Source organism: Beta vulgaris, chromosome 6 (genome assembly GCF_026745355.1).
Source record: "Beta vulgaris subsp. vulgaris cultivar EL10 chromosome 6, EL10.2, whole genome shotgun sequence".
Classification (NCBI taxonomy): domain Eukaryota; kingdom Viridiplantae; phylum Streptophyta; class Magnoliopsida; order Caryophyllales; family Amaranthaceae; genus Beta; species Beta vulgaris.
In genome coordinates this window covers 60,285,887-60,305,129 of record NC_079207.1, presented here as the reverse complement: position 1 = coordinate 60,305,129, position 19,243 = coordinate 60,285,887, and the positions used below count along the sequence as shown (strand labels likewise).

Below are 19,243 nucleotides of genomic sequence, written 5' to 3'. Positions count from 1 at the left end.
ATTTGAGCTTCCAGCATCTGTTCATGAGCACTACTGTGTTGTACTGAAATATCACCATATTCTTCCTTATTGAGCATCTTCGATTCACCTTTCAATTTTTTGAACTTCATTAATATCTGGAACATTTTTGTACCTTAGACTTGCCTTTGCCATCCTTCTTGTACCAAGGTCATATATCTAGCTGAACTGCACCACATGTTGAAGAACCTAAATGGTTTCTTCTTCTGTTCAGATGACACCATTTTCAATACTACAGGGCAATAATCATACTCACCCTCAGGGAAAGTATAAGCTTCAATCATTTCCCACTTATTCTCCCACTCTACATTGCCTAAAGCCCTGTCTAATTTGCAAAAGACTCTGGCTGCTCCTTCCTGCTTGTTTGTCCACGTACAAAAACTGCCATTCACCTTAATATCCTTAAGGCTACATTGTTCCATACAACTTCTCATATCTCGCACTTCCTACTCCTCACTGGAAGACCTATTCTTTCATCCATGTCCATATAATAATAGCATTAAATTCTCCCATCACTACCCAAGCACCATAGACTTTTTCATTTAAAGTTATTAGATCATTCCATATTTCCTCTCTTCCCTGCTTCTCATTCACACCATATACACAAGTAAAATTAAACTTTTTCTTCCCATTAACAACCTCCACCTCAAGTGGACCAACTGACTTGAACATAATAAGATGTTCATAGTAAAGCAGTAGGATACCACCCCACAATCATTCTACCAGTTCCAACCACCATGCAATTTTATGTTATACACCATCCAGGACATAGTCTAAGATATAAACCTCGCATTTGGTTTAATCTTAGTCTCTGGGAGACCAAAAATTCTAATTTGATGAGATAATATAATTTTTTTTTACCTCGAGTTGTTTTTCAGGCTTATTGAGTCCCCTTACATTCCAGCTCATCAAGCTATCCATCTTTGGTAGGAGGCTCCCTCTCCTCATTTATTCCCTCTGATCTATCAAGATCCAATTCAACCTTTCCTATAACATCCTCTAATCCCTCTATTTTCTCTTAACCCATCTCATTCTCAAGGTCTTCTGTAGAAGACAAGATAGAAAAGGAGTTCCCTGTCTGTACTGGGACAACTTCATCCTCCCTACTTGTTGTTTCTGGCTGCACATTACTCTTACTTTTCATGGGAACCTGCTGAAATCCCTCAGCATCCTGCATAGGTGGAGCCTTCTTTTGCACCCATTAAACATGTTAAGGCTTGAATTTCCTTCCACAGTCCCCAATAACATGTCCAATCCCTAAGCAGTTATTACATTTTGTAGGCTTCCATTCATACAGCACACTCTGGCCTACATTTACCACTTTTCATTCTCAAACCTTATCTCCTCAGGAAAAGATTGGTTCGTTTGCACTTCAAGCATCACTCTAGCATAATTCAACCTATCCTTCTTTAAAGTTGCTTGATCTAGTTTAACAAATTCGCCAATCCCAGCAGTTAATTTGGCCAAGCATTCCCCCCCCCCCCAGTATTTCAGATCCAAATTATGCAGCTGAATCCAAATAGGAACCGTCTTAACTTCCTCTTTCGTCAAATCCATATCTACAATCCATGTCTTCATAACTACGGGTTCCTTGTCAAAAAATTGAAATCCTCCTGCCAAAATTTCATCCCGCTGTGCTAAAGACTTCAATCTCACAAGACACAAGCCCTTCCCATATGCAGCAACCTTATGAATCCCCTTCTTCAACCCAAATTCTTCTAATAAACACCTTTATTACAGGAAAAGGGTGGATTGGATCCTATCACATAACACACAATTGCATTCTCCGAATACACAAACCTCATCTTTTATATCCTCAAAATCAATTTTAATTGCAGGAATTGAAGAATTAACAGCATTTCCATGGTCATCTACAATTGAATTGAGCTTTTCGAAATCAAGAAGTAAATTCCTAGATTGAGGGATACTTACATTCTCCAATCGATTATGAGTTTCCTTCATGATTGTCAGCCATTCTGATAATTGATGCTTATCTTTTTGTTGCCTCTACAACTCCTCAATCGAACGTCGAGGCGATAATACCTCATTTCTTGGTATCTCCATTTCCAATGCTTGAACTCCATGAAGTTCTGCAACTGATCGCTCTTTCCTACCTACCGTGAATCTAGATGGTCCACTTTGCCTTTCTCCTCCTTTGTTTTGTGGTGTGCCGTGTTTCGCCTTTGTTTTCGAGCTTTTCGCCATGGCGACGGTGATGGATCAGGGTCTTACTAGACACCGAGAGAAACACGAAAGCCCGTGAAACTTTTTCCCTTCTCCTATTCCACTTAGTATAACAAATAAGATTGACGTCCTCATTCATAAGTTCCTTTTGAGTTACAATGGAAATAGAGGCATACGACTGGTCAAAAAAAGAAATAGTTTCAAAGCCAAAAGGTATGTGAGGCCTGGGAGTACGTAGTGTTACTCTTTTCAATCAAAGTTTGTCAATGAAACAGGTATGTAGAATTCATAAGCATCGACATACTTTACTTAGTCGTCTATATACAGCAAACTATAGCTGCCTTAAGCATTTCCGTTGTCTCTTGGGCTAAAATGAGCCTTAAGCAGGCTTATTTCTCATTTAGAAGAGGGTGTGCCTATAAAATGGAAAGTGGGCAAACAATTCGTACCTTCAAGGAAAGATGGGTAAATGGCACATTTACTATAGCTGCCTCACATGTCACCCTTGGACAATCACTTAACTCAAAGGTTGCTGATTTTATTGACATTAATACGTATTCCTGGAAGTCTCATCAAATTTGGACATTTTCCAATTTGCTTCAACACAACAAATTCTAACCATGGAACCACCTTTGTCAACCCAAAAAGATTACTTTTTCTAGATGGGTAAGAAATTTGGAGAACTCACTACCAAGTTAGCCTACAGTTTTCTATTAGACACCACCAAGCCCCCCTAGTGTCGAAGATTCAACAGCCATCATAAGTTCTACAAATTACTTTGGCATTTCAACATTCCACAAAAATGGAAACTCTTCTTATGGAAATCTAGTTTATACAAATTACCAACAAAAGCAAGTCTGGCAAGATGAGGTATCATTGATGACATCTACTGTGATATTTGATTTGATCTGCACAAAGACGTTCTCCATATACTTTTGAAGGATGTTCAATAGGAAAACAGGTTTGGCATCTTTATCAAACTACCCATATTAATAATTTGGCCAACAACAAACATTCACAATTGGCTCATTATCCATATCAAACTCATCCATAGCGAGGATGGGGATCAAAGCCATAGAATCACCGATTTCATAATCATAATCTGGAGTGTGTGGCTTCATCAAAATAATAGAATTTTCAAAAGAAATATCCCATATGAAATTATTGACATTAGGATCGACAACCACTCCTATCTCAACACTTAAAACTCCCAAGATCAACTTCGAAATCTCTGTTTCTTACAGCGACTGGAAGCTCCTTTACTGTAACCCCAGCAGGCTTCGCGTAGCCAACCTAGGAACAAAAAGACATGGTATGCCCCGTCACCTTCTCCAAATAGATGGAGCCGACAAAAAGAGATAAAACAACTTTGTTTTGGGTGATCTCTTCAAAGTCATCCATAGCTTGGTTTCCATGGTAGGGGAGGTTTTGGGCTGACTTCTTTACACTACACTAAGCTATTCTTGCACAGTATCACCTGGTTCATAGACTTACATGTGTTACTTTCTTAATTCATAGACTTTATTAACCTAGTTCTCCTTCTGCATGGCACTAATGACACAAGTCTTACATGGACAATCTCCCGCATTAAACAGTTAGCTAAGACCTTCTCTTGGTGCGTAGTGCACAATGCAATTAAGGTTCTTAAAACACAAACGAATAAGGCACACGAGACAGCTACGCAATGTCTCAATACTTGTATGACCTTTTCCATGTCTTTACTTTAAATATGCTTTTCGTTAGTTTCTTGAGTTTTCTCTTCCGTTTCTTTCAACCAATGTAAAAAAAAAAAAAAAAGATATAGCACACTTGTTTAACACCTAATTTTGACCATTTCATATTTAATTATCTATAAATGAATATCATAGAAACTTGATGTATCAAATATATATATTGTGAAACATCTAACAACACCGTATGATACACTAAGATATTATTAGTACACTAAAAGATTTGACAAACAATTTTAAACATCAAAAGACAGAAGATAGCATCATGTTTCAGTCGATATTTAAGTGCATATTGTTGAAAATAGAATAGACATATGAAGATTTAATTTAATATCTAGTCATACCATCCAAAATTTCTTGGACAAGAATCGGAACAATCAACCCTGAGTATGAGTCCCCTGCTACATACAGTGGATTTGCTTTTAACTTAGGATGTCCCGTAAGCCACTGCATGCATATATAAAACAAACTACTTAAGTCAAAGATTCACGGAAAATTCTAAAACTCAATCCATTATTTTCTTTTTGTTTTGTATTCAAAATTTTTTGGAGAGGCTAAAAAGTTAAATTAGAAAACACGTTAATATAAAGGGAGTAAGATGAAGTATAAGCTAAGATACAAGTAAAATTGACATGCTTCTTCAATATTTGAATAATTCAATTTGTTTATATGCCTTTAATTTGACACATTCTCAACATTTTATAATTGAAGTTTGGAAAATTTGGTTTTAAATACCTTTCTTTGATCACTTTTTGAAATAACGAACTTTTTGATCAAGTACGTTTAGCCGGGACCGACTCCACAAAAGCCCATATTTGGGAAAACTTTTCCTACCCGACTCAAAACTTGGGAAAAAGCAATGAGACTTCGGTGATTTAAAGGCACGAAATTTAATATTTGGTCTAAATTAGACTTACTAGCCCAACCCTAATTTATTAGGTATGGGCACAACACATCAGCCCAATAGTTTGGTTGCTCCCCACCTGGGCCTAAAAAGAGCCACTTATATCTGGCATAAACTTCCCCAACCTGACTCAATGATTCAGGAATCAAATTAGACGTGGCCATCTCGGTGTACGATTTGACAGAATATATTTTGTTGTTAATGTCCCAAAAATGCAGCAACATGACTCTGATATTTCACATTGTGAGCAACCTAAACAATTCATGCTGGCTGTTGCTAGGAGTAGGCATGGGCGGGGCCACCACACGGGCCAAGCCGGCCCAACAAGTTGTGGGCCCAGACCAACATGAGCCCGCTTAAGGCTTGACTTGTTGTCCACTACGTGGGCCCTGGGCCTACCACGGTCAAGAACTTTTATTTTTAGTACATCCGACACGAGCCCTCTTATCTGACCCGTGGGCCAGCCCACAGGCCAAATGCTCAATTTCTTTGTTTTTTAGTCTAAAATTGCAGAAAAAAAACATAAAGCACGAGTGAGACCCGCGGGAGGCACGAGCCCGATCCACAAACCCATGGGCCTGGCTGGGCCGTGGACAAAATCTGCAAATTTCAGGCTTGGCACGGCACGGCCTGCCATTCACTAGTAGAAAAACGACGATTTGTGTCCCCTGATTTGCGTCGCACTGAAACGGAAATGACGCAAAAGGGTCATTTCCGTCGCACGCGAAGAAGAGTGTGACACACATCATGTGTAAGTGAGCACCAGTATGAGCTATATGCGTCGCATATAACATAGGTGCGTTGCAAAAACCCAATGTGCGTCGGACCTTCAGGTACATAAGACGCAAAACGTCTTCGCGGATCTGCGTCGCATGTTAATTGAGCGCGTTGCAAAAGCCCAATTTGCGTCGGACTTCATGACCCGTCCGACGCAGATTCGCGGCCCATAACCCGCGTGTTTTTAGGTTTAAACCTAAAAACTAAAAATTCCACTCCACTCTCAGCCGCTTCCTATCACTCTCCTCTCTCTCTCTCTCTCTCCTTCTCCCTCCCTCACTCACTCCATTTATTTCCTTAACCTAAAAATTCCAGCAGCCGTCACTCATCTCTCTCTCCTTCTCCCTCTCTCACTCCATTTCGTTCGTTCTCACATCGACAATTCCACAGTTCGTGAATGCATCCGTGAGCAACATTCGAAGAGCAACGAACTTGTCATTTGAAGGTAACTTGTTTGAAGAACAACATCGACAATTCAATTTCGTCTGCATCCATGAATTTATCATTCGAAGGTAATTTGTTCTTCGCAGAGCAACATTCGAAGAACTCAACAATTCCACAGTTCGTGAATGCATTCGTGAACAATGAGCGATTTCGTTCTTCGCACTCCACGAATATGGTAACTTATTTTTTTTCTTTTTCTTTTTCTTGTTTTTCGCCTGTCTTAATTGTTGGTAATTTGTCATTTTTTTCAGATCTTGTTTGAAGACCTCGTTTTTTCATTTTCGTGAATTTTTCGTTTTTCGCTGCATCTTCGTTTTCATTTTTTCAGATGTGTTCGAAGTATAACAACGAGAAGGAAGGTCAAGATGCGAAGGAAGCTCCAACATTTTTGTACTATATTAATTATTGATAGATTTGTTTTTATGAATTATTATAATATATATGTTCTAAAATTCCAAGCATTTTCGTTTTTATTTTTCCAGATCTATTCGAATTTTTCTAAGGTATTGTTATTAGTTTTATTTTTCCAGATCTATCTCTACACATTCATTGTCATTTTTTGATTGAAGTTTCTATTTGGTTGTGGTGATTTTGAAGTGTCTGTTTGGTTGTGGTGCAGTACTAAAGCATTCATGCTATGGTACTGTATTTTTTTTATTTTTCACATCAGTCATTTGCGTCGCACAAGGCACAAGGTGCGACGCAGATGCTTGATTTGCGTCGCACCCTGTGCTATTTGCGACGCAGATCCCCCTTCTATTCGTGGTGTTTTGTGGAGCTGGGGAAGCAATTTGCGTCGCACCGTATACGACGTGCGATGCAAATAGCTCCAAGATCTGCGTCGTTTCAGTATACGACGCAGATCAATTATAGGTCAATTTGCGTCGCACCTGGGACCCTTATTTGCGTCGGACTGGGGTAATTGGATGGTTCTTTCAAGCACGTAATACACGTTTTCTTATAACTTTTTTATCGACCCAACAAAATCCAAGAGTTCATAGTCAACGCCTATAAGATTAGACATTAATAATTATTGGAGTCCTGCTCAATTAAAGTAATTATTTTCGAATTGTCTCTTTCTAATGGGTATATGTATCAATCTCTATATCTAACTTTATCACATGAAAAAGTTTATCAAAATCCATGAAAGATAAACTGAAAGTCGAATAGAAGAAGGGTCGAACTTGGGCCATGTGTTTGGTCTAACTTGAGTCCAATACAATAAAGACTATTACTTTAGATTTTCGGATAATAGGAAAATTACTTTTTTTAAGGTAAGATGAAGGAGACTCAATTGAGAGGTAATATAGGAAAATCCTCAAATGAGTCCCATGAGTTTAATCCCTAAATCTCAAGAATATGAGGTGGGAAACAATACCACTACTCCATCACCTCAACCTCAATAGAAAATCTTATAACCTAGCTAACCACCCCTTGCTTTATTTCCAACTCACGTGTTCTTGGTGTCATTTATTAATTTTCCCTACCCCATTTGCTTCAATTAGATGCATTTAACAAATTGATGCCTATACCAAATTGTATTTTTGTGCAAATATATTATGTTCAATTGTTTATACTTGTAAATGTTAAGATAAGCCAATCATATATTTAGTAATCACTTATAATCATTAACAAGCACTGAATAAGATAAAATGAAGGAATATCATAAGTTGTGTGTGTATGCTATGTAGCCTATATAAAGGTTTTACCTTGTAATTCTATAAGCAACAACAACAATAAGATTTATGTACGTTATATCATTATTCCTTCTTTTGTTCCATTGATATTGTGTTACTCCTTAGATTATCAGTGGTATCATGAGCATGTCTGGGTTAATGCATGATATATATTGTGTTATTATCATAAAACATGAGAGAGTAACTTTTATGTTTAAGAGAAAATTGTAAAGTAAATATATTTAATGGCGACAGATACAAATTACGTACAACCAACCATTCCACACTTTGATGGTCATTATGATCATTGGCGCATGCTCATGGAAAATATTTTACGATCAAAAGAGTTATGGTCCGCGGTAGAGTTAGGAATACAAGAACTTGCAACAGGCACGGTCTTGACAGACCCTTAGAAAGTCGAATTAGAAGCTAGAAAGCCAAAAGACCGAAAGCTAAGAATTTTCTTTTTCAAGCAATTGAACGTCCCATCCTGGAAACTACTCTTTGCAAAGACACTTCCAAGGATATTTGGGATTCATTGAACAAGAAATATGAAGGTTCTCTAAGAGTGACACATGCACAACTTCAAGTATTAAAGGAATTTGAATTATTAGAAATGGGGGATGAAGAATCAGTCGCAACCTGTTTTTTAAGAACCATGAAAATTTGCAATAAAATGCCTATCGATGGAGAAAATATGGAACACGTAACCATTGTGGAGAAGATATTACGGTAAATACATTCAGATTTGAATTATGTTGTAAGTAATCTTTCTTTAGACGAGCTACAATTCTCCTTATTAGTCCAAGAGCAAAAGATGAAAAGGAGAAAAAATGAGGAAGAGAAAGCATTGAAAGCTTCTACAAATACCCAATTCAATCCTAATAGAGGAAGGGGTAAAGGTAGAGGAAGAGGAAGAGGAGGAAATTGGAATGCTAGAGATAAAGCAAAAATCTTAGAAGCCGAAACGAGCAACCTCAAGGTAAAGGTAAAGGTAAAGGTCAAAATTTTGACAAATCGAATATTGAATGTTATAGATGTCATAACTTTGGTCATTATGCACCAAAATGCTACACCAAGTTGCCTAATTAGAAGGAAAAGGAGACGAATGCTAACTTTGCTGAGAAGAAAGAAGAAGAGACATTGTTGATGGAAATGCAAGATGTCAAGGAACCCGAATTAGACCTTTACCGGCTGTAGCAATCACATGTGCGGGAGAAAGTCTTATTTTTGCCATTTGAATGAAGATTTCCGCTCAACTGTCACTTTTGGTGATTCGTATTATGTTAAAGTGATGGGTAAGGGAGACGTGAAAGATCAAGAATGGTAAGTTCAAAACAATCTCCAACATTCTATTTGTTCCAAATTTGAAAAATATATTATTAAGCGTTGGACAACTTATACAAAAGGGCTATTCTATAAATATTCGCAAAGGTTCTTGTGAAATTTATGAGCCAAGTGAAGGAGTTATAGCTCTTATTCCTATGAGTACTAACAAGTTGTTTCCGCTAAAGATTGAATGTATACAATCTTCTTTCTGTGCCAAAGTAAAATACCTTTCGTGGTTATGGCATTTTCGCTTTGGTCGTCACTTGAATTTTGGAGGTTTGAGAACTCTTCAAGAGAAGAATATGGTGAAAGGACTTCCTGAGATTATTGCTCATGTCCAGGTATGTGAATAATGTGTCATTAGCAAACAGTTTCCTAAGGGGAAATCGTGGTGAGCAAATGAAGTTTTGCAATTCATCCACTCAGATATATGTGGTCCCATAAATCCATATTCTAATGAAGATAACAAATATTTTATTACTTTTACCGATGATTTTTCTAGAAAGACTTGGGTTTATGTCTTAAAAGAAAAGTTAGAAGCATTTTCTATGTTTAAAAGCTTCAAAGCTAGTGTGGAAAAAGAAACAGGAAATTTTGTGAAAAGCACTACGAATTGATCATGGTGGTGAATGTTGCTCAAATGAGTTCAATAATTTTTGTGGCATTCATGGTATTTGAAAACAACTTATAACTCCATATACACCCCAACAAAATGGGGTTTCAGAAAGGAAGAATAGAACTATCCTTAATATAGTACGAAGTTTGTTAGCAAGAGGAATAGTTTTGAAGACATTTTTGGCCAGAAGTTGTACTTTGGAGTTTATATATTTTGAATCGATGTCCCACCTTTTTCCGTTCTGAATATGACATCAGAAGAAGCGTGGCGCGGACAAATCCCTGTTGTTTATCATTTTTGAATCTTTGGTTGTATTGCATATGCACATGTTCCAGATGCGAATAGAAAAAAACTTGATGATAAGAGTGAGAATGAAGTGCATCTTTTTGGGTGTTTGTGAAACATCCAAGGCATACAAGTTATAAAATCCTGTAACAAAGAAGATTATAATAAGTCGAGATGTTATTTTCGATGAACAAAATACATGGGACTGGGGTCTGAATCAGTCTACACAATCAGTTCATGATTTTGATGTTAAAGAGGAACAATTAACATCAGGAGTACACAATAGTACACCAACTTCAAATGAAACACGCAATGACGCTACAACTATAAGTACGAACACCTCATCCAGCGAGTCAAATACAACACCAAACTTAATCTGATCCTCCCCGTCGTGAAAGAAGAAGACCTATTTGGATGAAGGATTATATTCTATCTGATGTCACTGATCGAGTATGTTATTTTGCTTTATTCGCTGATTGTGATGCTACAAATTTTGAGACCGCGGTCAAAGAAGAAAAGTGGAGAAAAGCAATGGATGTTGAAATTAAGCCTATTAAGAAAAATAATACTTGGGAACTAGCACATTTACCAAATGGTCAGAAAGTCATTGGTGTAAAATGGGTCTTCAAAACAAAACTAAACAGAGATGGTAAAGTTGACAAGTACAAGGCTCGTTTGGTTGCTAAAGGATGTGGACAATTAGCTAGAGCAGCGGGTGCTGTAGCGAAACTGATTGCAAAAGAGGGGAAATCGGCCACATTAAAATTACCTTCTGGGGAGGTACGTTTGATATCCAAAAACTGCTCAGCAACAGTCGGACAAGTGGGGAATGTTGGAGTGAACCAGAAAAGGTTGGGTAGAGCCAAGCATATGGTATTGATTATAAAGAAGTATTCTCACTAGTTACAAGGTTAGACACTGCTTGATTGTTGGTTGCATTAGAAGCACAAAATTTCCGGTTGATTTACCAGCTAGATGTGAAATCAACATTCTTGCATGTTTACTTAAAGGAACAAGTATTTGTCAAACAACCTCCTGGTTATGTCAAAGTCGGACAAGAGAAGAAGGTTTACAAATTAAAGAAACCTCTTTATGGGTTAAAACAAGCTCCACGAGCTTGGTACAACCAAATTGAAAATTACCTACTTGAAGTAGGTTTTATGAAATGTCCTTATGAACATACTTTATTTGTTAAGATCGAAGATGGAGGAAAGATGCTCATTACCTGCTTATATGTTGATGATATGATATTCATGGGAAATTGTGCTTCCATGTTAAATGATTTTAAGAAGTTTATGACAAGTGAATTAGAGGTGACTGATCTTGGCTTGATCCATTACTTTCTAGGCATAGAAGTGAAACAGTCAAGCGATGGCATTTTCATATGTCTAAAGAAGTATTGTGGAGATATACTGGACAAATTTGAGATGAAAGAGTGCAATCCGGTAAGTACTCCTATCAAGTGCAATCCGGTAAGTACTCCTATCGAGTGCAATCCAAAGCTTCATAAAGATCTCAATGGAAAACAAGTCGATAACACACTATACAAGCAAATTGTTGGTAGTTTGATGTATTTAACATCAACATGTCTTGATATCATGTATGGAGTAAGTTTGATCAGCAGATATATGGACAATCCTACAGAAATGCATTTGTCTGATGCGAAGAGAATACTTCGTTATCTACAAGGAACTAGAGAACTTGGAATTATAAGAAAGGCAAAAAGTCAAATTTGATCGGGTTCATCGATAGTGATTATGCTGTTGACCAAGATGATAGGAGGAGCATTTCTGGCTATGCTTTTATAGTTGGTATAGGAGTAATTTCCTGGTTATCAAGAAAACAACCTATAGTGACTCTATCAAGTGCCGAAGTTGAGTTTATTGCAGCTACAACTTGCGGTTGTCAAGTTATATGGTTAAGGAGGATTTTTGAAGAGTTCAACTTCAAACAACTACGCGCAACTATAATTTATTGTAACAATCAATCTACAATAGAGCTTTTGAAGTATCCAGTACTACATGGAAGGAGCAAGCATATTGATGAGAAGTTTTATTTCTTACAAGATTTAAGCAATTAAGAAGAAATTGAGTTACAATATTTCCACGGTGAAGACTAGGTTGCAAATATTTTCACTAAGGCTCTCAAGTTAGAGTCTTTTGTCAAACTTAGAAAATTGTTGGGTGTCTGTAAGAATAACAACTACTTCTCTAAACTGTAATGCTTATCAGTTTAAGGGAGGACTGTTACGATACGTTAATCCTATATTTAGTAAATCATTTATAATCATTAACAAGCACTGAATAAGATAATATGTAGGAGTAACAAAAGCTATTTGTGTACGTTACGTTGCCTATATAAAGGTTTTACCTTGTAATTCTATACGCAACAACAACAATAAGATTCACGTAAGTTATATTATTGTACCTTCTTTTGTTCCATTAATACTATGTTACTCCTTAGGTTATCAGTAAAGTAGCAAATTAAAAAAAACACTATACAAGAGCGAGATCCAAATTTGTCAATTATTTCACAAACAACCACATATATAGATTTACAAAGTTGAATATATACTCAAAACATATATCACTAACCTTTTGCAAGAATTCGTAAATGTGTTGTGATTGTAATATATCATCACTATAATATGCATCCGAAGTTGTTCCATATGAGAAGCCAGTACCCACAGGAGAATCTAGAAATATTATGCTAGCTACCTGAACAAATAGAATAGAGAAGAGGGGATCACCAATATTGAAGCTGAGGTGGTAGACTGGTAGGAGTATGATTTTGGGAAAATCACCAAAACTTTTCTACATTGACAGTGATTTAACGTAAAACATAGAAGTTCAGGTGGTAGACTGGTAAGAGTATGATCTTGGGAAAATCACCAAAACTTTTCTACATTAACAATAATTTAACGTAAAATATAAATGTCACGGAAGTACCTTCGTCCATGAATACGGATTCAATTGAAATTTTGGTATGCTTGCTTCAGAATAGGGAGCACTATAATTGAAGGTTAGTGGACCTGTCAAGCAAGTATTAATTGCTTAAAACAATCAACGAAGCTAAATGGCCAAAGAAAATACTACTATTGCTATAGTCAAAACTTGTAAAGAATAAATCAACATTTAAGTCGGCTTAAAATAAGTTAATCTTTTCATTAATTCAAAATAAGTGAAGTTTGTGGGGATACCTTTTCAAATTGGGTGTTTGACTGATCTATAACATGAGTAAGAGATTAAGAATGACATTTCTTGCATTTTAGTTGGTCCTAAAATCATGTTGAATCCCCATAAGCAACTCGAAATTACTACTCTCTAACAAACACAGCATCCGCCTCTGAAACGACGAGGTGAAATTGCCGCCCTCGCTAAACAAATGGTCCCTAAGCATCTGATTTAAGGCAGATGCCACCATTTCAGAGGCCCCAGCTCTTGGACACCTAATAACTGACTGCTCACACAACAGACAATGTAGCTAAAACACAGAACAATCCATCCACTATTTTCTCAACAATTCATCAATTTCCCTCTGCTCAGCTTTAGGACTATCCAATTGCACATAAAAATTACTAGAAGCAAGGGAAACAAAATGTCCTCTAATGTAACAAAATTCAAGTACTGATCGTGTACCTTTGACTTTTGGTTGTTTATAAAAATGATTTACCTATTCGTTGTAAAATTTAGAGGTTGTTTTAACAAAAAGAAAATTATAGATTGTTTGGTTGAAATAAATACATCAGAAGTAAGAGTTTGTCTCATAAGAGACCGTCTACTTTTAAATTAAAATTAGAAAATGGTAAGCCCAATAGTAAAAAGAGAATTAGTTCAATAATGCGTAGGTTATTTTCTTTCTGTGACTAGATAGTTTAATCTATTTAGTTACTAAGTCAATTTTTATATTAAAAGTAGACCGTCTCTTTTAATAATTTTTGCAGAAGTAAAAATTCGTATGGAATAAATTAACTTAATTTAGAATCATCAATAAATACATATGAACTATATGATTAATTTTTATTTTGATTGCTTTTATATTATTATCTTGTTGTTATTATAAGTGGTTCATAAACTATAAACTTAACAAAGTAAAAAAATAAATTTCAGAATGAAAAGAAAAAATCAAAGACATACTATTAGTTTTTGGATCTTTTTGATTATTTGCATAATATAAGATTAATTATTTTGGTGCCTCACTATTATCAAAATCTTGGATCTGCCCATGTGACTCTCACTCTCCTTTCTTTTTCTATTCTCAATCTTGAAGGACTTGCAGCAAAAATTCTTTTTTAAATTGTTTAGGTTTGATATATTACTTTTACTGATATTTTTAAAGAAGTGGGATTTGGGTCTTGAGATTTTGGGAATTCGAGTAGTTTTAGACTTTTAGTACTAGTCTGCGTCTCACACATTTGTATACTTAACGCGCGACGATTTTTTTGTTTTTTTTTTACTTTTTTTAGCTAATCTTTTTAGATAACAACGTGCCACCAAGGACCCCATGTGGGTCCGTCCCTTAAATTAAGATGAGGTGTTTAGTTAGTAACAACGTAGGAAGTGCATAAAATGGAGGAAATTAATTTTGTTTTGAAAGCGGAAAATTAAATTTGATTAAAAGTCATACGAGCACTTAGTCTTATGTTCAAAATTTAGGACAATGCAAATAACTAATAAGAAAATCTGTGAAGAACAAAATGAAATACTTTTTCCATTTCGTTTACATGTTACACTTTTCAATTTACGGACTTTTAGGTAATTTATGGAGAGCCGAGAGAGATAAAGAGAAAGAAAATAAAACGGTTCAATGTGAACATGTGATAGGAGGGACAAAGAGAGAATTATTACTCAAAATAAAAGTATAACATCTCATTTGAAACTTCCTAAAATAGAAAGTGTAACAATTAAAAAAAAACGGAGGAAGTATTCAAATTTCTGAAATAATACATCACAATAAATATGATATACAATCATAAACAAGACAGACAGGAACAGAACCACCAAAAAGTGAGCCAAATCAGAACAGGGTCTCTTTCAACATCTCTTTCTGATTCAATGAAGTAATAGAATAGCTGCACTTCCTCTGATTTCCCAACTCCTATATATCTGTATTCATTAAATTTTATCCAAAAACACATTCACTTTTATTAGCTGAGAGAAATAAGGATAATTTATAATACAGATAATGAATCATGTAATGTGCTATATATATATTACCCAGTTTCAAGATTGAAGGGAAGATTGCCAGTAAAACCAGGTAAAGTCTTAATTTTGTTGGGTTGTGATTGTGAGAATGATGTAAGAAATGAGTTTATCAACAAAAATAGAATTTGAAGTAAGTTTGTTCTGACCCTTGGTTTCTCTGCCATGTTTAGTTAGTTGGTCAATGCAAGAGTAGCAATGGAAAATTATAAGGAAGCGAATAGATGGGGCATAATTTGAATTAATTAATCATAAATCATAATCGATGTGCATGTAAGGTTAAATTATTTGGTGAAATATAACATCATTACTATTGAGAAATTGGTTGGTGCTAACCTGTGAAATTATTTGAATTCTTTAATTTATAATTATTGACTTGTGTGCTTCTAGTCTCATCAAGACAAAACGAGTTGGTAATGGCAGCATGGTATCAGGATCTGAGCACAGACTCACAGTATCTCCAAATACCTTATTAAATGGAAAACTGGTGTCTCCAAATGCCTTATTAATTGAAAAACTGGAGTGTAAGTATAATATGAATTCAGAGGATATGTTTTTAATGTATCTTTTGGTGTGAAGCAATACTTGTTTTGGACATTTCCTCTATCTATTTCATATATTATATAAAGGGATGTGTCATATGTATTGTGAACGTGAGAAATCATTCACATGGTACATACTTAGAGAATGAAATTCTCCCACTGTATTTTCTAAACAAAATCAAACTACAAACTCTTACGGCCTGTTTGGTAGTCGTTAATAAATTATAGTAATGAGAATGATTTTTAAGTGTAATTATGTTAGAGAAACATCCTTAAAATCTGCATGGAAAGACATTTTTTCTCCATGGGCAAGCAATCTTACTCCTAAACTTGTGTTTTTATCTCCAAACAGAAGCAATTTTCATTACCACTCATTACCACCTACAAGGTGGTATTCGATAGACAATGAAAATTCAAGAAGAAAAGCGGACACTTTAGGATAAATTAGCATTCATGGGAATAGACAATGATATTATTCACAAATTTACACACATATTCATCCTCATTACCACCATTTATAACCTACTACCAAACGGACCGTTGTTGTAATTATTGTTTCTTTATTTTTAACAACCAAGATTCAATGATTTCTTCTTCATATCTCATAAGTATTACCGTAATACTCATTTTTCTTAGTGAGTCGATAAATAACTTATAGGAAAGCGTATCTAATACGTGTTTGGAAGATCGTTTATCCGGTTATTAACTATTATATCCATATACATCTAACAATGTATAAGTTATTTATCGTATGATAATTGGATCTTCCTTGGTTAAGATGTTTCTAATTTTATGAAATTAAAATGCCATTGTTAAATGAATACAGAAGAAGAATGTTATAACAAACAAGGGCCAGGAATGATGTTTTTCACAACACTCATTTGTAGGCCTGACAATCAAGCTGGGTTTGGTCAAGTTCATGTTCGAATCACATGTAATCGGCAGTGGCGGATCCAGGAATTTTCTAATGGTGGTTCACCATCAATTACCGTTCACTAAATCAAAATAATTTTTTTTTAAAAATACTCCAAACTAAATTTCAATCGAAAAGAAAATAAATATATAACCAATAATTATACAAAATACAACTAAATAGTACTAGAAAAACCAAATATCCAAATTATATTACAAAATACAACCAAATACTAGTAAAAATGATTATAATTGCTCGCGACGAGTTTTCATGTTTTGATATCGATGTATAATATCATTCATGCTAACATTCAAAAACAAATCATTCTCTAAATAAGTAATCAAACAATCATTCAACATTTGATCTCCCATACTATTACGCAATTTGTCTTTCACTTGCGTCATTCCAGAAAACACCCTTTCCACACTTGCCGTTGCAACGGGGAGAAGTAACACCAATTTTAAAAGCAAGTAGACCCTATCATGAGTTTCAGATAATCTCGTCTCCACAAGTTTCATTGAAAGCTCAGTAAGAGTCTTCAAATTCCAAAACCTTTCATCTTCTCTCATAGAACAACATAAAATTCTGAAGTGTATGGTCAAAGAATATCAATTCTGAACTTGAAAATTCATTTGGATAGAATTTTGCAAGTTCAATCAATTTTGCTTTATCAAAAGAAGCAAACCGATTAGTTGGATTCAAACAAGACATACACACAAGTAAATCTTTACTTATCTCAGGGAATCGATTATCAAGTTCTTGCAACTGAAGACCAATGACACTCAAGAAAACTTCCACTCGAAAATGATGTAAATTTGACACTTGTGGGCCCTTACCTCTAAACAACCTTCTCCCTAGGACAACATATTTCCCCTCCATGCTAGGAACCTCAATGTCGTACTTAGCCATAAAAGAAATCACCTTCTCCATATGAGAATCCCATCCTTCATCTCTCATCTCTTGCAAATTAATCTTGGTTACACTAACCATTCGCATTGCATTTACAATGTCTTGATCACGTTTTTGTAATGCCACATTCAAGTTATTTGTTACCCCAAAGATACCAACCATCAAATGCGCCACAAACACAAAATCAAAAGACATCAACAAATTTGTAATAGTTTGTGCTTTGTTAGAATCAAGTGCATCAGAGATCTCAATCTCAAGCGACCCAAGGATTGAAGGATATATATCAAGCACATTCAATATTGTTTTGAAATGAGATCCCCAACGAGTGTCACAAGGTCCACCTAACCCACGTTCTTGATTCAAACCAGTGGACAAAATATCGTTTTTTTTAGCAAGTGCAACTTGAGTCAATTGAAGTTGGTGAGCAAAACAGTGGACAAAATATGCTTGTTTACATTTATTCTGTATTAGAGTCTTAAGGCCATTAATTGAACCTTGCATATTACTTGCCCCATCATAACCCTGACCTCGTACTTGAGAGAAAGACAAAGAATGCTCCATCAACAATGACTCTATAGCAGTTTTAAGAGTCAAAGAAGTAGTATCGGAAACATGCACAATTCCAAGTAAACGCTCCCAAACTTCTCCCTTTTTGTTCACATATCTCAAACAAAGATCCATTTGTTCCTTATCAGAAACATCAGCAGACTCATCAGCCAAGATACTAAAGAAACCACCATCAATATCTTTAATGATTGCTTTAGTTGTCTCTTTTGCACATGCATTTATGATATCTTTTTGGACAATTGGATAAATAAGTTGACAATTACCAGGAGCATTTTTAAAAACAACTTATGAATATTCAAGATCTTTTTTTGAAAGAAGAGTCAACAACGAAATAAAGTTACCTCTTCTCAAGGAACTTTCTTTTTCATCGTGACCACGGAAAGATAATCCTTGGAGTAGAAGTTCATAAGCTTCAAGTCGCTTCCTATAAGCACTCATAGTTACCTTTGTTTGTTTTGACAAGGCAGAGGAGATACTTAACTTTTGTTTCTTGAATAAATCCATGGCTATCACTGCTTTGTTGTGAGCACTCGTGTGTCTCCAGACATGATTCTTTATCGTATCTAATCTATTCCAAGATTTGAAACCCCCACTAACAAAAGCATCACTCCCAATTGCATTTCATCCTTGAATAAATAACAAATGAAACAATAGGCAGCATCCTTTTCCACACTATACTCAAGCCAACTCCATGTTTCAAACCACTTGGCAACAAATCGACGGTTTTTTTGTGCAATAAGTGTTTGAGGAAATAGAAAGTCTTTGGGTTGACAAGGTTTTCTCTCAATGTAAGTTATCCTCACTAAATCTCTATCATTTTTATGGAATCACTCATCTTTCTCCTCAATCCTGGGTCTTGTGGAAGATTGGCGCAATCAATTTCACTTAGTCTTTTACCAAAGACCGAAGCACTAGGAGGATTATGAGGGGAATTTGGAGGGGAATTATGAGGGGAATTTTGAGGAGAATTTTGAGAGGAATTTTGAGGGGAATTTTAAATTGAATTGTGTGATGGAGAGGAATGTTGTTCGCTTGCTAGTTGAGGAGACAAAGTTTGTTCACTTTTGTGTTGGATGTGGAGGAGAATTTGGAGTTGGATTTTTCTTAGTAAAGAAACTAGCAATGTTCTGCATTTTGTTTGGAGTACG

General features: G+C 35.6%; 2 protein-coding genes across 2 annotated transcripts in view; both read right to left on the bottom strand.

The window, feature by feature from the left end:
- Positions 1-13,008, bottom strand: part of LOC104897293 (serine carboxypeptidase-like 8) — a 72,768-nt gene extending 59,760 nt beyond the window's left edge. The window contains exons 1-3 of the mRNA XM_057396069.1: positions 12,912-13,008; positions 12,558-12,680; positions 4,277-4,379 (exon numbers count right to left, since the gene is read on the bottom strand). The gene's annotated coding sequence lies outside the window, so the exon portion shown is untranslated. The remainder of the gene's footprint in view (positions 1-4,276; positions 4,380-12,557; positions 12,681-12,911) is intronic.
- A 4,166-nt stretch (positions 13,009-17,174) lies between these two features.
- LOC104897348 (uncharacterized) lies at positions 17,175-18,533 on the bottom strand. The gene is made up of 2 exons (XM_048646742.2): positions 18,437-18,533; positions 17,175-18,322 (listed from the first exon to the last, which is right to left on the bottom strand). The coding sequence occupies exons 1-2, from the start codon at positions 18,531-18,533 to the stop codon at positions 17,175-17,177; spliced, it is 1,245 nt and encodes a 414-aa protein (XP_048502699.2).
- Between the last annotated feature and the right edge of the window lie 710 nt (positions 18,534-19,243).

Coding starts and splice junctions, on each gene's coding strand:
- LOC104897348 (XM_048646742.2), bottom strand. CDS start 18,533: ATGAGTGCTTATAGGAAGCGACTTGAAGCTTATGAACTTCTACTCCAA. Junction 18,323..18,436: donor AGAAAGTTCCTTGAGAAGAG/GTAACTTTATTT, acceptor TTGTCCAAAAAG/ATATCATAAATGCATGTGCA.